General features: G+C 36.0%; 1 protein-coding gene across 1 annotated transcript in view; it reads left to right on the top strand.

The window, feature by feature from the left end:
* The first annotated feature begins 3,196 nt into the window (after nt 1–3,196).
* The window catches only part of LOC140166933 (inactive phospholipase C-like protein 1), a 129,405-nt gene continuing 113,957 nt past the window's right edge, over nt 3,197–18,644 (top strand). The window contains exon 1 of the mRNA XM_072190418.1: nt 3,197–3,391. Coding sequence (XP_072046519.1) covers nt 3,337–3,391 — 55 coding nt within the window. The 5' untranslated portion in view covers nt 3,197–3,336. The remainder of the gene's footprint in view (nt 3,392–18,644) is intronic.

Below are 18,644 nucleotides of genomic sequence, written 5' to 3'. Positions count from 1 at the left end.
CTTTCATGAGCACCAGTACTTGCAATCATTTAATTGCTATCTTCAGTAGACAGTATGTCACTATCCTACTTGGGAAATGGTTATAATTCATACTGGGATAAGGTGATAGTTTCAACAGTTTTGGAGGGCTTCAACTTTCCTGAGCACCAGTACTTGCAATCATTTAATAAGCCCAATCGCCATTTTAACTTCCGGTTTTTGAAAGCAGTTTTGGGACACTTTGACCTCTGACATATCGGGAAAATTGACATAATTATTATTATTTTTCTTATTATTGTCATTATATTGATCATTAAAAATATTAAATAATTAAAAATAAAATACTAATATTTTTTATATTTGTTCTAATTATTGTAAAAAATTTTACATTATATTTTGTACGTACAAAAACCCAATATTTCTGAATTTTCTGAAAGGTCAAATGACAAAGTGTCCCAAAACTGCAAAAACTGTCCTACAATGCATTACAAACTTCCAATGCCGATTTGGCTTATTGCTATCTTCAGTAGACAGTAGTCTCTATCACACATGGGGAATGGTTATAATTTATACAAGGACGTACTGGGTTAAAGGGTCAACAGTTCTGGAGGGCTTCAGCAGTTTTGGGGGATTTCATACAAATATTAACTCAGTGTGTCATCAGAGGATGATTTAAGCACTTCCCAGCAAGTCTTGCGGTTAGCACAGCTGTGTGAGTGAACATGACACCACTGTTCGCCCACTGCATACACACGTGCATGGTTAAATTTGAATTTGGACAGATATATTTACAATAAAAACAGCTTCAAAAGGTTGGTCGATTTCACATTTTATGTTATCTACAGAAGGTGTGAATTATCCTTCATGCATACATCACTTTAGATCTGAAATCGACCAAGTAATAATGACACACGGGCAATTCTAAAACAACATCTTTTGCACAGAGTTCAATGGGATTTGAAAAGTAAAGTGGCAGTTGAAACTCGAGTGATAACACTTTTACAGTGCATGATGGGGCTTCCTTAAATCATCCTCTGGTGTGTCATCATGATCTTTGAAACTAATGATGCATAAAGTAAAACTAATTACAACCTTTGTCATCACCTGCAACCCTGCTTACAAAGATGCAGTGTTTAACATGCTGTCTCTGATGTTAGATTTCCCATTGGGTACTCCTTATGGATTCATATCTAGGCACTCACTTGTCAGCAAATTTGCACTGTTGATGTCTTAATGTGATTCAACATTTAGTCAAGTGGCCAACAACTCCGAACTCTTTTTTTGTTATCAGTAATGAATAAGGCTTTTTGATACAAAAATCTAAATATTATGGATATGGGTTAGGTGCCTTCACTATACACAGATGTCTTCACTATAGCCATAAACCAAGCCTAAGAAATAAATCACCTTTCCTCCATGTGCAGTGTCTCACAGAACAATCTTACACATTTCTTTGGTATTAAAGAAAAGGGGAAAATCTCTGACATAAATTAATAAAGGTATTATTTTTTCAAGATTGGATTAATAAATCGGTCTTATAAACTATATCCTTAGACATGATACTGTACCATAGAATTCCCTTTACAAGTATATATGCCTCTAAATGAGGTTGGTTTTTTTTCATGAAAGGCATACACCCTCCACAAAGTTTATTTGGAGTTAGAGCAACTATAAAGGTGGCTGTACAAACATGAATTATTGTAAGACCAATCTCTTTTGGGAGGGTGTGTGCTTTTTGTCTCTTTTATCAAAAAACCTCATTTAGAGGCATATATGCTTGTAGACGTAATTCTACAGTATGTTCTCAGTCATAGAGACTGACCAACCGGTCATCTGTCTGGACTGTTGCACAGATTATAATCTTCAATGTTATCTGCCATATCTGGAGTAGATAGCATCATCACTTAATAGGCTCCTTGTCATCAAGCCATTGAGCAGGAAAAACCTAAGACGTGTAGCACAATGCATTCTTTAATTTTAACTCATACATCATCATCGTCAGCATCATCGTAAGTAATTGTCTTTGATAACCAAGCCGGAGACACATCCAACTGGTCAATAGTCTCCAATACTACTATCTTGAGTAGACAGCAGTGCAATTACTGATTGAATTGAACAAGTGCACTGGGATAGGAATGATAATATGGAAATTATTGCACCCCATGCTGTGGATGCAATCAAAAGTAATCACTCCAGTTGTAGTGTATGGGAATTAAGTCACATGACACACTGAGGCAGCCAGTCATCCCACTGATAGCTGGCTGGCGTGTGTATGAGCTAAGTAAGTAAGCCATACATGCTCACTCACTCGCTCACTCACATCAATTGATAGTATAGGTATAGATTTCATATACCGCAACTATAGCAATAGTGCTCTCCGTCAGTGCATGTGGAATAAACAGCATGATGCTACTATTGTCAACCTGCTGCTAGCTACAGTTAAAGTAATAATGTTAACTTTGTATGCATTAAATTTTTTTGTTTTTTTCTTTGAGGCGATGACAGTTTAAGCTCATCCAATCACATTGTCTGAGTCCTGATAATATAGACTTGACCTGACTGTGAACTGCCTGGGTTTGATACAACAGGATGGTTATCTGTGTTTATATACCACACATACGTCAAATCAAGTTCAGCGTGTAAAATTCTCACACCCCCACATCTCTCGAGGGTCGGATGGAGTGATTCGTTCCGCGCCAATGTTCATCAAGTTTATGGATTACCGCAAAGCCTTGTAATATTACGTTCCTTGTTTGTGTTGCTTTTTGTGATGATTGCATCGACAAATGTGTTGAACACAGGATGATCCTGCATGGAGATATAACATCGTTGCTCACGGAGCTTCACCATTTTGTAAGGGAATATACTTCGCCCAACTGACTTATACATTTTTACACGGTTCAGTTAAAAGCTTGATCGGATTGTGCCTTTACAGATTTTCTACGAAGAGAAAAAATCCTGCCGGGATATAATTATTGGAACTCACCTCAACTTAATCTTGTTTGGTAGATTTAATCACCTTGTGGATGTGTAGACTTTAAGTTGCTCATAACCACATACATTATAAGATTGACCTTGTGAAACAAGGTATAAACAAATCTATAAGGATGTAGCACCGGCAGTGCCTCTGTACTCACCATTTCTATGTAACCATTTCTACACTCTGTTAATTGATTCAGTCAATTAGAGTTATACTTCTTGGCTACAGAAGCAGGCATTGGTGCATGCATCTAGAAAAAAACTCACACCAAACAGATTCTGTGATAAGAGCAGTGTGCTAGCTCGCTTGTGTGTATATATATATGTCTATATATCTAAACACGTTGTCTTAAGGAGATACTTTAGATCTGGTTCAAGATGGGTCAGAAGCAGAGCAGGAGTAAGGCTGATAGGCCAACGCACTCATTAACACGTATGTATTCATTCACTGGTATAATGTTGTTTGTGTGACACCAAGTTCTGCGAAATGTGGGTTTTTTCATAGTGACTATATCTTTCACAAATGTGCATGGGTGGGGAAATTTAGTGGCATTAAATGTTCAATAAATTTAGCAATCTTTTCTATCTTTCCTGGAAGGTGGGGCATTTAATGACAAAGTTTGACGAGAAGAAATGCCTCTATGTACCCCTGAGAATCTTGAATGGGAGTTACCACTGAAATGGGTATAGTTAAGTGGCATGAAATGTTCACAAAATCTTATAAACTTTTTCCCTGTACCTGCTAGTTGTTATATAGCAACACATTCCATGGCAATTCAAATTTTGTAATCTGGTACCTCGCCCATACCGTATTATGCATGACATTTGAATTGTCGCTAAATATAGCTGTTGTTTTAACCATATTCTGATCATTATAGCATATTCATAGAAAATGACCTCTAAAAGCTTTTAAAAATACAACAGGCATGACATGTTATTTTTCATGTCATAAAACACTGATTAAGTGAAAACAGGGTGGGACTCAAAGAAAACAGAAGAAATATTCATGCAATATATCTCACAAGTTAGATGAGACCCAAGTGAAATCATGGAAATTTAATATCAAAATGGCTACCATTGAGAGATATAAGGGTTTAGACAGAACTTTTTGAATGACCCTCTTACACCTTTGTTTCCAATGGACATTTTATTGTGAAATGTCATTGTACAAGGAATACATTTAAAAAAATGCCACATAGCCCCTGAATGAAAAGTATTTAATTATCTTTGTAATCACTCAAAAAGCATTTTGTGTGAATTTTACATCCGAACTAGGTGCTATTAAATTTTTATGAGCCTTTTTATTTTACATGTATAAGTCTATGGGGGTGACGATTAGAAATGGACGGCAATATTGAAAAACCCTCATTTTGGGCCATTTTAGACACTAAAATGCCCATAAAAAAGAATAGCACTTAGTTCGGATGTAAAATTCACACACAATGCTACCTGAGTGAGTACAAACATAATAAAATACATTTCATTCGGGGCTATAGCAAAAACAAAAAATGTCCTATACCTTAATGGTTATGGAACAAAGGTGCTTATGTTGAAACATACTTTCAAGTTACTTCTAGAGCCTAATTATTTCTTCTGATATGAATGCAAGGTAATTATCAACACGAATCAATGGAACATCACTCAACTGTAGCCATTCACCTTGTGAAAGACATTCTGCCTGACGTCATTACCCCTATCTTGTCAGGCATTTCCCCTTGTTGCCGTAGACAGCTGAGCAAATGAAGGATATATATATAGATTTTCAATTCTCCAAGATCAAATATGCAAAACTTTACTGACGTCAGACATTTCTTTTTTTAGAATAACTTGTTGAACTCAAGTTATTTGTATCATGATTGTCCCTTGTGTCTATTGGAATGCTACTTTTTGTAAATATTTTTTGTTTGTTTTCACGTTTTTTGTATGATCGTGGTGGATACTATTTTAACATCATTTTATTACCTGTGTGAATTCCCTTGTGTTTGAGCAAAAGTTATATTTGGTGTTGTTTTGTCGTGTTCAGGCTTTTATCTTCTCAAAGAGAATGTTTGTGATGGCTCTTTCTTTGGATATGTTTGAACACAGATCTTGATTCGAAGGACATTTTTTTTATTGAAGTAACGCATATATGGTGGCTTAATTTGTTGTTGTTGTTGTTGTTGATTAGAGTTGTTTGGAAGGCATTGTGAAAAATGTAAACATTTTGCTCCTGGATGGGCCAAGATATTGGGCTATTCCAGTTGAAATCATAGTTGAATTAATTTTTTCGTAATTTTGATTGTTTGTGCCATTGTTTATTTTATGGTTTCAAACAGGTACGCATGAAACAGGCTTTTAAATGAGTATTTTGTGATTCTTGCATCCTCTTTTGATGCTGTACATACATACATACATACATACATATTGAGCATTTACACACAATATTGAAGGTGGCAAAAGGCCAAAATATATACACAAGCAAAATATATACAGAGCAACAGAACAATTAGAAAGAAATATTGAAATGTGTCTTAAGAGCCTTCTTAAAAACAGCAAGTGATGCAGATTCACGGATATTGATTGGTAAACGATTCCACATTCTGTAGTTGTATTGAGTAGAAATTCTTGTCTATTCTGATTTTGCATTGGCAGTTATGCATGATTTATAATACGATATTGCTCCATAGGCCACTGTGCTGTAATTTTGTCCTGTTAAATACAAATTTGATGATATTTTTGCTAAGCGAATGAATCCACAAGATTTATTTTTTGCACACAAACAGTATGTAGCCAGAGGTTTCCGGTGGTATAAAAATCTCAACTTTTGTAAAGAAAAATGGGGGATTAGGCTATTCGCCTATTGCACGGTTCCGCCATATGCAAGGAGAGCCTTGATCTGGCAGCATGCATGAATGGGAATTGAACCAGTCATATAACATTGCGTAAAGTTACGTAATACTTCCTTTCATGTCTACTGCCAGTTCGAGGCTCTCCTCGCATATGGCAGAACCGTGCAATAGGCGAATGAATCACAAAATACTTCTTTAAATTTGCGGTTCTAATATTAATAGCGAAAATCACAAATATAAAAACCCGATAAAAATATCCCCTATATAGCACTTAAACTACTTATAATTGCAACTCTTAAGGAGAATGTAGCATCCACAGTGCAATAATATGTTCTCCCAGGATGAAGCTTAATTCACACTTAAATGTCTCTACTTTTCATTTCATTTATTTGAATGCATTTATCATGTTCATTCTCACCGCGCTAATGCACTAATAAACTCTGACAAGTCTTAAAATTACCAAATTGGAGAAATTGAACCTGGCAGCTTCTCCTATTTTAAACGGGAATTAGTTATTTAGCGATGACGTATTTAGTTTTAGACTGGATTACTGTACTGTGCATCCCTATGGTAACATTTATGCAATGTGACAGTGATCAGGAAGTGAAAACCGATTCAGAAATACCCTAATTTAATTCTGGTTTCATGAATCAAAAACCTCATTGTGTGTAAAACAAACCTTCAGTGGGTGGAGGGAGGAATAATGTATGGATGTGGCCCTTTGTGGCATCCACATCCACTCCTTGGGCTTAATATTTAGCATCTTGCAGTGGCATCCCTCCTGGGGGGTCACTCACATGCAAAGGTGGTACGGGTATGTGCGGATTCTCAGAGGTACCAGGAGAGCCCCCCCCCCCTGGCTAAACCAAATTTGAGTACTCCTCCCCGTTCCCAGGGTGGTAAACATGAGAACAAAGGAAAAAAAACCCATAAAAACAAAACAAAAAGCATGAGCCACTTAAAGCCATATTATAACATTTCTGTAAAAATAGATTAGTATTTATTTTCCATCAAATGTTAGCTTTTACTGACAGATATGTCCCTTTTAATTTTGAGCCGAACAAGTGAGGTAAAGCATAGAAAATTGGAATTTACTACTAGCGCCCATGCATGTTACTCCCGCGGTTGTAATACATTCTCCTCAGCAAATGTTATAATATGGCTTTAATGATGAAGTTGACCTGTTTATGTTTATGTTTATTTATCAATTATCCTTGAATTGGAAGCAAAAGATGTTGTACAGAGAAAATCTCTGCTGTGTTTACCATTGAGCACTCAATTCAAGTTTCAAATCTGTTTTTATCCTTTGTAAAGTTAAAGAATAACAAATGAATAACTCAGGCGACAAGTTAGCATGGATTATGTTTGTAGCATTTGAACCCTATCCTCCCAGGTATGGCTGCAGACAACAAATTCCACATTTTAGTCTAAAATAAAACAAATTCAGAATTGTACATTAATTGTCATTACAGTATGTGAAATCAGCATGAAAATGCATTAACTGAGTACAAACAAGCCCAGTATTGCTGCAGTGAGATAAAAATCGCACAACTTGGGACTTTTTTGTGTTGAATCCTATGGCCAGCATAGCATGCAAAGCATTTGAAACCAGTCAATTTACAAAATATCTCTACCATTGACTTTAGTTTTGTCATTTGCAGTGTTGAAGAAACTGAGTGGAATACTTGGATCATCTTCCCTTTAAGTCTGGATTATGTTGCCAACATTTAAGCAGCTGAGATTTGTTGGATTGACAAAATTTAAATAGGATTTGTATGTCTGGCTCCTGGATTTGAGTTTGGATTTAATCAGTTAAAGAAGTAAATAAGATTGAAATGTCATTGCTTGCACAGCTGAAATTAGTGAGTATCTGAAAAAAATGCAACTTTTTGTTTAATACTATCTGCTTTGTTGTCACCATCCTCATCCTCAACATGTTCATGTCTGTCTTCTTCCTTCCTCCCTTTTTCCTGCTTCCTTTACACTTTTTCTCCTACACCACCCACTGGGATACTGAAATTAATGTGTCGACTGAGAACAGGATACTCATCACTATACAATTTGTCAAGAAATTTTGACCCATCGATATATCAAAATCCCAAATTGAACAAAAATTTATATCTTTTCCCCAAACTGTTGGTAACTTTTGACAACATTGGCTACAGTGAAGCAAAATTGGGTTATTTGCCAGGGGAAAATGCCAAAAGTGCCACCCGTGTTTGGGACACATCCCTGTTTGGTCATTTGCACTGAATACCCCCACCCCTCACGGCAAGCCTCAGGTCACATAGGAAAATGCGGTAAAATCACCCAAAACCGACAATTGCTGGAAATTACTGTAAATTGGCGGAAATTATGCTATATTGTGACCGATCACTATGAATTGTGTTACATTTTGATAAATCACAGCAAATTGAGGTAAATTTTACAAAATTGTTTCAAATTTTGGTTGAACAGCTAAAATCGCCAAAAATCACCAAAAATTCTGCTTGGAAGAAAGCTTAAATTCTGCAAAATAGCTGGAAATCACAGCAAATTGCAGAAAATTATGCTAAATTATGCTAAAATTTGACGAACTACATCAAACTGAGGTAAATTTTACAAAATTCTTTTAAATCAGCTAAAATCACCAAAAATCACCAGAAAATCTGCTAAGAAAGCTTAAAATCTACAAAATGGCGATAAATTTAGCAAAAATAATGTGCAATTTACCCCGTTTTGGGGCATCCTGACTACATTTTCGCCATCATGATCAGTATCACTACCAACACCATCCTTGATACAAGCAGAGGAAACATGGCCACATTTTAGACATACCGTATTTCGTCAAATAGTCGCCCCTCCTCGAATAAACGACCCCACCACTTCAACCAAGATGTTTCAAAAATGCTGATATTTCCATGCTATCTTGTGTAGTAAGCTTACCAAGTTGCCCACATGGTTGATAATAGCGTCACTTTTTGGGGAGTATCTGGATTGGAAACCCGGAAGTGAACCAGAAGTCAGTGTTTCTAGTTCATAGTTCGTCATTTTAGCGTGAGTTTTAAGTTACCTAATGATTTTAACGGGAATTATCGTTCTAAAACTGACCTTGAATAAATGCCCCCCCCCCCACTGGGAAAATGTAACGCCCCGGGGGAGTTTATTTGACGAAATATGGTAATTGTTGCATCATTTGAGTCATTAAAAACATGACTTTGTAACTGTATGACTATGAGGAGTAACTGTATCTAGGTTTAATTAAGCAAAATTGAGTGGAAAAACGCATATCTAGCATGAACAACATTGTTGTAATGTCACTCTAATGGAAGGTAATTGTACTTTTCAGTGTAAGTGACTTTCAGAGACAATATCTTACACTTCCCACAATGCATTTCTCCCATTTCAATTTTCTGTACTGATTTACTATCCAATGCAACATGGGTTGATAGTGATCAAAGGTACCTCAATGAACAGAAAACATCCAGAGCTTGCAATTATATGTTTATTTTGTGACTATCAACCCATGTTTAACCAGTCTATTCTCAACTTGAAAACAAATGACACCTGTACAAAGTAAAAGAAGTGTGATTTGATGAACTGACTGAGGTATTTCATGTTGCAAAGGATTCTGGGAAGGATAACAGATCTTCTTTCACTCTGAGTTTTCATATTGATTGCAACCTAGTCATAGGAATGGTAATTGTGTTTTGTCAACCAATAAAATAATATTGTGTTTATTGTGTAATGAGGTTATAATTATTAATTGACACGGTGCTTTTTGTAATTGTAACATGATCAAGGCCAAGAAGATGTTTGTGAGTAAAATTGATGTTGATTCTACATTTTCTGGCTAAACAACTTGTTTTCCTCTCTTCACCATACATTAATATCTCCCCCTACAAAAATCATGATTTTTTGTATCACACATGCTCCATAGCCTTCTGCCAGAAATTAAATGTCACTGTGTGTTTGCTATATATTTGGGTCACAGGCCCAACAAAATTTAATCAAATTTGCCGATGGAAGATTGGTGTCTATCTTTAGAATCACAAATTTCCAAGTGGTAGCCTATTTTGTCAAAAAGTCAATAATGAAAGTCAGTGCTGCTAGTGGTGGGTGAAGGGGGGCATGGTAAGCAAGTTGTTATCAAAATCGTCATGTGACAAACTATTTGACATTAATGAAGAATGCAATGTTTTAATGCTCACAACACATAAAGTTGCTAACATTTTCGGTTGTCAAGACTACAACCTCCATTAGCAAATGATCCAGGCATGTTGATCGATTTGATGACTCTTGACTTGTGGCATCAGAACTGGATCGTAGACTCTTGATAAATTGCCCCCCCCTCGGTCCTTATTCAAAAAAGGTTGGTTAGCCAAGATGTGGATGGTCTCTTTGACTCCCCTTTCAAAGTATTGTAGTTCTCCGTTGAGCAGTAGCGTATATTTCTTTTTAACATGGTTGGATGGGGTTGGAAAAATTCAGTGAAAGCAGTACCTTTTTGCGACAGAATAAGTTTCTAGTACAAATGCACATGAAAACATTTGCCATATTGAAGCTTAAGTGATGAAATATGATGCAAAAGTGGAATAAATGAGCGTGGGGGTAAAAAACATTTGGGGCTAAAATGGCCAAACATGAGGTTAATTTGGTCAGAAACTCACATACATGTGTCAATATTGGGGATGTTTGTATGGACCATCCCCCCTGGCAAAATATTAGGGGGATTTATCCCCCCATCCCCCGGGATCTACGCCTATGCCGTTGAGGATGTATTTGTAACATATTGGTGCTATACTCTTTTAATATTTTTTCACTTTTCGAAACACTGAATTTTCCTCAAAAGGGTATAGGAGATTCCTATTTTCTGGTTTGTACTCTACTATGTTATAGTTGCACAAAATCACAATCTACCTCTTGTAGCTATCTTAAGATATGCCAAACAATTCTGGATGCTGATTGTTTGGGCAACAGGTGGATTTATTTCCATTTAAACAACAAGTGGCATGGTGCGATACCTCGTGATACTCCATTTATTTGTGACAACTTTCTGTGATTATAGTATCACATATTTATGAGTAGTATATAAATACAGGGTATGTGTAAAAATAGAATGTTATACAATCCCTCATCTTACAAATCTCTATTGCAGAAAGTGCTTGCATTATCCTGAGTGTGGAGTGAAGCTGTTTATTCTGTTGACAAAATGTCAGTCAGCCTCTGTGAGAGACTTGAGGCATATGTAAGGAGCGTTACATTTCTGAAACATTAGAAGCAGAAGGTATACAGTATTTGAATGGCATGAAATGTGTAACCATAAGAAGCGCTTCTTTGTCTTTATCATGTCGGGACGGATAATATCATTTTGTAACATTTTTAGATACAGTTGGCTATTCTATTTGAAATCCACACTACCCCTGATGAAGATATTTGAAATATCTTCCAGAGGGAGAATGAATTTCAAATGGAATGAACACAATAGGCAGCTCCATTTGAATTTCATACACCCTCTGAGAGAGATTTCACCTAAATCTTCCACAGAGGGAGGATGAGTTTCAAATAGAGTTGGTCAATCTGCTAATTCCATTTGAAATTCATACTCCACCTGTCGAAGATATTTCCAAAATCTTCCACAGGGGGAGTGTGTTCTACAAGTGGATTAGCCCGATAGTAAGGTAAGCGATATAAAAAAAATGGGAAAAAGTAACCGAGTGTTCTTCTTTGTTGCATGTGACATGACGACTGACTATGGTAGAGCCACTGTAAAGGGATGTATAGTGTAACTTCATAATACCTGAAATATTATCAAATATTTTGCATTTCAAATGGCTATAGCGAAATATCTCACACAACTCAATTTAAAAATACATCAGAAAGTGTCTCAGTAGAGCTGATTTGCAATCCTCTGTGGTCTTAACTTTATTCAACATAATCATAGAAAGCACTCTACTTAGATTTGTCGGTAATTCCACATGATCCTCAATTCTTATATAGCCTTTATTATTCTGCTTGTCCAACACTGAATCCATTTCCGCTGTTGTAAATGCAGGTTGTTTACAAGTCACTTGCAGCATGCGTCTGACTGATTAAGTTTAGATCCGGTTGGAAAAGAAATAGTAAGAGACAATAGAGACGGGGCTTTTTGTCCCTGTTATTGGCTTTGTTGTTTGGATAACCCAGTATTTTGTGCCATATATGGGCGTAATTGTGACCTTAATTACATCAGGAGATTTATAGCAGGGTGCATTGGGAGATGTTAAAATAGAATGGAATATAGACAACAGAAAGCAATAGGCTATCCAGTTGAAATCCATACACCCTCTGTTAAAACATGCCCTAAATCTTCCACACAGGGAGTGTGCATTTTCAATGTGGTTACTTAAATGGGTGACTCCATTTGAAATCTACACCCCCTGTGTAGAAGATTGAAGTTGTATATTCCATAATGGGGTATATGAATTTCAGCTGGAATGGCCCAATTTTGTTCACCATCCCTTTTGAATACTACAGCTAGGCAGGTATCAGTTTGAAACAATTAAATTGGTATGCAACCATTTCTATAGGGTGTATCAATAAAAATAGACATAGTTGAATTCCTATTGTTAAGGGTAGATGAGGTATTGTTGGTCAAAGCAGCCAAAAAATTGATTTTCATTATCTGAATCAATATATTATTGAAAAATAACACTTTGATATATTGCATAATTATTTCTACAAATCATTTACTTTGAAAACTTGCTTGATTTATTGTTGTTAATGAGTTTAATGTACATTTTACAAAAGTGTTGTTGTTTCAGCCCTCTTTACAATCACAGGACCTACAAAAGTATGTCTGTGATATGTGACATGATCAAGGGGAATGAGTTACATGTCAGCCCTGGTCGAAAATGAGTTTTACACATGTTTCTAAAGAGGACATTTAGAGCTTTCAGAAACTGAAAACCCCATGTTGATAAGACTTTTCTGTGTGAAGTTACGTCAATATAAAACAAAAGACTTTTAGCACTTTCTTTGCCAATATCTCAAAATCAATATTAGTGACATCCGACTCATTTCCCTTGATTGTGTCACATATTTGAATTCTTCTACACACTTGCTATGAAATGATCAATGCAATATTTGCCAAAGCTCACTACCATTCGCAAGATGCTGTGAACTACCTTTCTTCTACTTCTACTTAATTATTAACCTGTGTGCTTATGTATTCTTTTTTATTTCGTTATAAAAAAAATACTCATTCAAAATAGTGCTGCAATTTGTTATAAAGATGAGCTGCAAACTAAAAATAGAAAGTAGATCAGTTTTATGTAATTTAGTTTTCAGTATTGCCCCAATTTCTTGCAAAAAGAATACTGAAAGTTACTTTAGTAGGTAGAAAAGCCCTTAGGTTGTTAATTAGTGAAGGAGCACATAGTAAGGCCGGTGGTACTTGATATACAATTGTGCATATGGCAATCATTACAAAATAGGACTCATAGAAACAAATTAAACTATAATTTAAGTATATGGAGCAGATGAAAATGAAAATTAGGTAACTTAAAATTGGAGCCTTATACTAAACACAATGGAGGAAATGGCACATGCAGAGGTGGCGCTACGGGGAGGGGAGCATGGGGGAAATGCCCCCCAGACAGAAGCTGTCCCCTCCCCCAATTTCCCCAGAAAAATTGAAAAGAGGGTGAAAAGCCACTTTTAGCCAAAATTAGGTGAAAATTCCCCTAGTCGGAGGCTTTGCCCCGAAAATGTCTAGGCACATGGCACACATGCTGTTTGTTTGCTCTATTTTGTGACACTATCTAGTCCATGGAGGCCAAAAGAGGCATTCTTGAAAATTGAGTTATTATAATTATTACCTTGTATAAATATCATTATACTATACTGAAAACACCAAAGGTCTAGCATACTTAGTTAGTTATGAAGTTTTGTAATGTCTATTTTCTTATGTATTTTATTGGGTTTTTTTTAAACTTCATATATTTGCCTTTATCTCAATTTCAAATGTGTGGCATTTGGCCTCCATGGACCGGATTGTGTCACATTTTACTTGCATAATATGAAGAAAACAGTTTTGATTACTTACACATTCTATCAAGTATCACATTATGTTTCACTACCTGAAGAGAATTGATTAAAAATTAAATTCCCTCCTGAGGTTGGTATCTGTCAATGAGTTGACCACATCACCAGGCTGTCATTATATCTAGAGGCAGTATATGGCTCATATGGGTCAATGAGTTACATAAAAATGACCTTGTGTTGTATTAGTTCCCAGGATGTGAGTTTTGTGCCGGAGGCAATTTGTGGTTAAATGTTGATCCCTCACTACAAGAGTTATTACCGTCGATTTGGTTGAAAAAGGAGGTGAGACATGATCAAATCTCTCCAGGTAGCAAAACATAATGAATAAGTTGGTTTTTATGTTTTGGGTTTCAAAATATGTAACATGCCATGTCAAAAGGAGAAACTTTTGGGGAGGATCGTAAATGGAGAAATAGCCAAAAATCTGCCCGGGGGTGATTTTTTCACAATTTTGGTTTGTTGCGAATTTGTGATGTTATTAATGTTTAAAATATTGTCCGATAGTTTCAGACCGGAATATAACTGGCATCTTATATTTTTTGAGACACAATTCCTACTCTCAACATTGTCAATAATATTTTTAAAGGCCGATATCTCAATTTCCAATTTTATAATACCATAACTTACAAACTCAATATCTTCACTTAGGAATGTCCGATTTCATTGGGGGAAATGACATTGTGGAGCAAATTATCTCTATATGTAAAAACCTGAAAATTGATAACCTGCCCAAAAGTGTCTCCTTTTAACATGGCGTGTCACATATACACTGCAAAATTCCTGGCGACATAGTGACTATATCGCACTGGAACTCTAAAGTCACTACCGCCGTCACTCCAGATTAACCTACCTTATGGTGGCCGACGGAGTCACTACAGGAGAGTGACAACATCGGAAACAAGGCAGTAGGGTACTATGCAACAGTGTCATCACGCAGTGACTACAACTGCTAGCCTCCGATGTGTTACCTGCTCGATGCCGCATCGGTGACTCATGTTGTACACCACTGACTAGATTCCGACAGTGGTCCACATCTTGTAGTCACATCAAAGTGACTTCCGTAGTCAGTGCCCCATGCGTCGCCTGCTCGGTGCCCAGTCGGCGAACTTCAAGGTGACTACACTGCCAAAAGGTCGTTGACCGAACCCTGTTATGAGTTCGAACACTCTGGGACGCGCGCGTATATCCACAAAATACGCGCTGATGATGACAAAATACGCGGTATCATGCTTGTTTACTGCTTGCATATGCTCATCAATGGAATGAGTTGGTTTTATAATTAATTGATTGATGCATGCTGTACACTGGGTCCGTGGTTAGCTGTACTGCCGTCTTTGTGTTTTTTTATCGTGCTTTTGCATTCTTTATCATTTATATTTCAACTGTGAGACTTCCGATTAATTTTGTTTCGTTTATTTATTGTTCTCTTTTATATATTTTAATTCTTTTCGTGCTGTCTGTTTAATAATCTCATCAACTGTGTGTGTTTTATTTGCAGTTCAAGCTTGTTCTTGGTTTATTTGTTTGTTTCATTTCAAACGTTTTTATCTTTTGTTTGCTTGTTTTCCCACAAAACTTAAATCATTGCTTTGTTTACTTCAGTGGTTAGGCCTAGATGGCATGTTTTGCAATCAAATTAGGCCTATTTTTCATATTTTGCATGATAACGTTATAGGCCTATTGACACTTTTTTTATTTAAAATAAATTGTCTTTTTATATGTTTTAAAAGCGATATTAATTTTATTTTCAGCCGAAGTTCGCAAAGTAGGCCTATGCCTATAGGCCTAGCATTTTCAATTTATACATTTTGATTTGCCAAAGCTTCACTTATGTTGAAGCAAGAATTTTTCTGTTATATTTAAAATTGATTGATAGGCCTAGCATGCATTTTGTTTTACTTCTTGTCACTTTCCTGAATATTATAGGCCTACTACAATTTATACTTTTACTGCCGTAAGTTCATGCAAAACTTTGGCGTATGTTATTTTCTTTTTCCGTTTTTCAAAATGGTGTTTTTTATAGGCCTATTAGTTTGATTTCTTTTTCATGTTGATTTTTTTACGTTATCAAATAATGCCTATAAATAGGGGAATTTTTTTATTTTTTCTATTTTGTCGACTGGCGACTCGTAGGTAAACTTTTGTTTTGCTGTGTATTTTTGTAAACTTGATGCGTGCACTTTTTTTAAATAGCTAACTTGTTTTTGTTGCTTGAGTTTGATATTCGCTTAAATATATTTCACTAAATTTTAAAATAGGCCTAATTGCAGTGTTTGTTTGAAATTGTGTCTTATTTTTTATCACGCAAATATTAATGCTTGTTATAATTATTAATTTATTTTACACATTTAATATTTTAATTCATCAATAGGCCTACATTTGCTTCTTCTTATAATATTCCTACTTTAACTTCTTTATTTGCAATTTTTCTCAAGTTGTTTTCTTTCGAAGTGTTTCTTTGTTTCTTCCATTCTTTGCATGTTTATTGGTTTCTTCATGTTTATTTATTTCTTAATTTTTAATTTATTTAGTTATTCAAATAACCACCAATTAACAAAAATGTATCTTATGAATTATACTTTGTTTACTTATCATGTTTATTTCTTTTTTTACTAACAAATTTATTTTATTCATCTAATATTTCCCTTATTTTTAAAGTTCAGTTTGCAATTTCCCCCTCCCTAATCCCTTAAAAAAAGCAAGAAATAAAGAATATTAATTGAATAAATCAAGAGAATATAAACAATATGGCAATAAAAGCAAAACCGGCAACCCAGAACCCCGGTACTGAGCACCCAGGCCCAGTCGCGTAGTCACACCGGTGTGACTCTCCTGCGAAGTCATCGCGCCGCGAAGTCACTCTGGAGAAACCTAGGAGGCTGGCTACCCGGCTATTTCGGACCGGCGATATGGAAAACCGAGGTGTAGTTTCCGATGGAGTGACATTGTGGTGACATCGGCGTCACACAGATGAGAATCTTGCAGTGTATGAGTGCATCCCTTTAATTAAGAAAGCACAAACCTAACCTAATTTTGCAAATCCAACTGAATGAAAACTCTGTAACAAATGTTGCATGTAGACCTACTTAAATGAAGAACATTCTCAATAAAATGGAGCAAAGGTGCCAGCATGCCTCAAGCAATTTGCGTTTCCGAGCATATCCATCTTGATTGAGTGGCTACTTAACTTTACATACATAAACATCCATAGCTGATGATTCAGAATCACAGAAATGTTCATTGTGTGACTAAATTTGGAACAATTGTATGGAAAATGAGTCCAAACAAGTGTGGTACATGTATAGAAGTTCTAGAAGTGCATAATTATCAATGTAGGAAACCAAATTGTGGACAATTGATTAATGATGCTCTGAACACATGCAGAGCGTTAAAATTGTCAGTTCTTTTATTAAAGCTTGGGACGTTTCCTATACATGGAGGCACACGTCACATTTCCTGCATTCATTCTGACATTTCCATGAACCGACTCTATATAGCAATCATGTTCCAACACTTCTACAGGCGATGTTAACACTTCTAGTTACCGCTCTATGTAGAGGGATAAGGTAATAACGATGCGGAGTCTGCATTGCGGGATTCCGTACCTGATGTAGGACGATGTAATAAAATGCGTAGGTTACAAGTGCTATTTTCTAAGAAAATACCTGCGGTATCTATTCCATGGGCTGGGTTTTGTGATCGTATAAAAAGGGGCCTTAATTTGTGGGATACAGTCAGGCGACACAGTTTGAGTCAACATTTTGTGATTTAGTTATTTTGTGATATTGGAAGCATAGACTCACATGCCATCTGTAAATATCACGCCCAAGATGTGATCTTGGAGCAATATTAATAATGGTCTGGGAGATAGGCATGCCATCTGTAAATATCACGCCCAAGATGTGATCTTGGAGCGATATTAATAATGGTCTGGGAGATAGGCATAGAAGTGTGGTAGAGAAACACAGGCACATATGACTTAGTGCTATAAAACGTAGAACATTGTCGCTGGATGCAAAAAACATTTGTACTGTTATACCAATTCGGAAAATACTAAACAGTAACAAAATGTTAAATTTGATGGCGTTTTCATTTTACACAGCTGATTAAAAAAACAACAATATTTTTGAACAGTTATGAAAAATGATATTATTAAATCAGATGATTTATCACTGTTACCTATTAGCCAAATTGGTAACAATGTGTGTGCAATGTGTGGTTCATCTTTCACCTGTACATTTAGTGCTAAATCCAGTCACATGAGTATAAGTATTTGGAATTCACAACTGCAAGTCTACTCCATGTATAATACTATAATGTAACATCTATTGTCCCACATTAGAAACACCTTGTTGCAGGGTTATCCGCAAAAATCCTCAGTGACACAGGCAACAAGCCCAAAGAATTCAAGTCTGAATTGTCAAATTGTGTTAATTTTACTTGATGTGGATGGGAAAGTGAAAGCCTTGCAAGATCTTGCTTGCATTCATTTAATATAAAGGAACAGAATCCAAGTAGAAATACACAACATCGATGCGGACTGATCCATTATATATATAGGGTGTCTCAGAATATGTGCAACTGTACAGCCATGTCAAAGACATTCAATATCAGTATAAGATGTTGCATCCAAAGCCATCTAATCTACATGTGATTGTCAGCAATACATGTTACTACATAGCATAGTTGCAGAGCAGTACAGAGATTTTAAAACTCATTCTTAGTCAGTGGGAGTGGTCTAGTTTGTAGATTCATAATCTGATTGGACACTTGCATGATTTCGGGTGCCGTCTA

The sequence above is a fragment of the Amphiura filiformis genome, chromosome 12 (genome assembly GCF_039555335.1).
Source record: "Amphiura filiformis chromosome 12, Afil_fr2py, whole genome shotgun sequence".
Classification (NCBI taxonomy): Eukaryota; Metazoa; Echinodermata; class Ophiuroidea; order Amphilepidida; family Amphiuridae; genus Amphiura; species Amphiura filiformis.
Note: the sequence above shows the minus strand (reverse complement) of the source record. Positions and strands in the feature narration are given on the sequence as shown.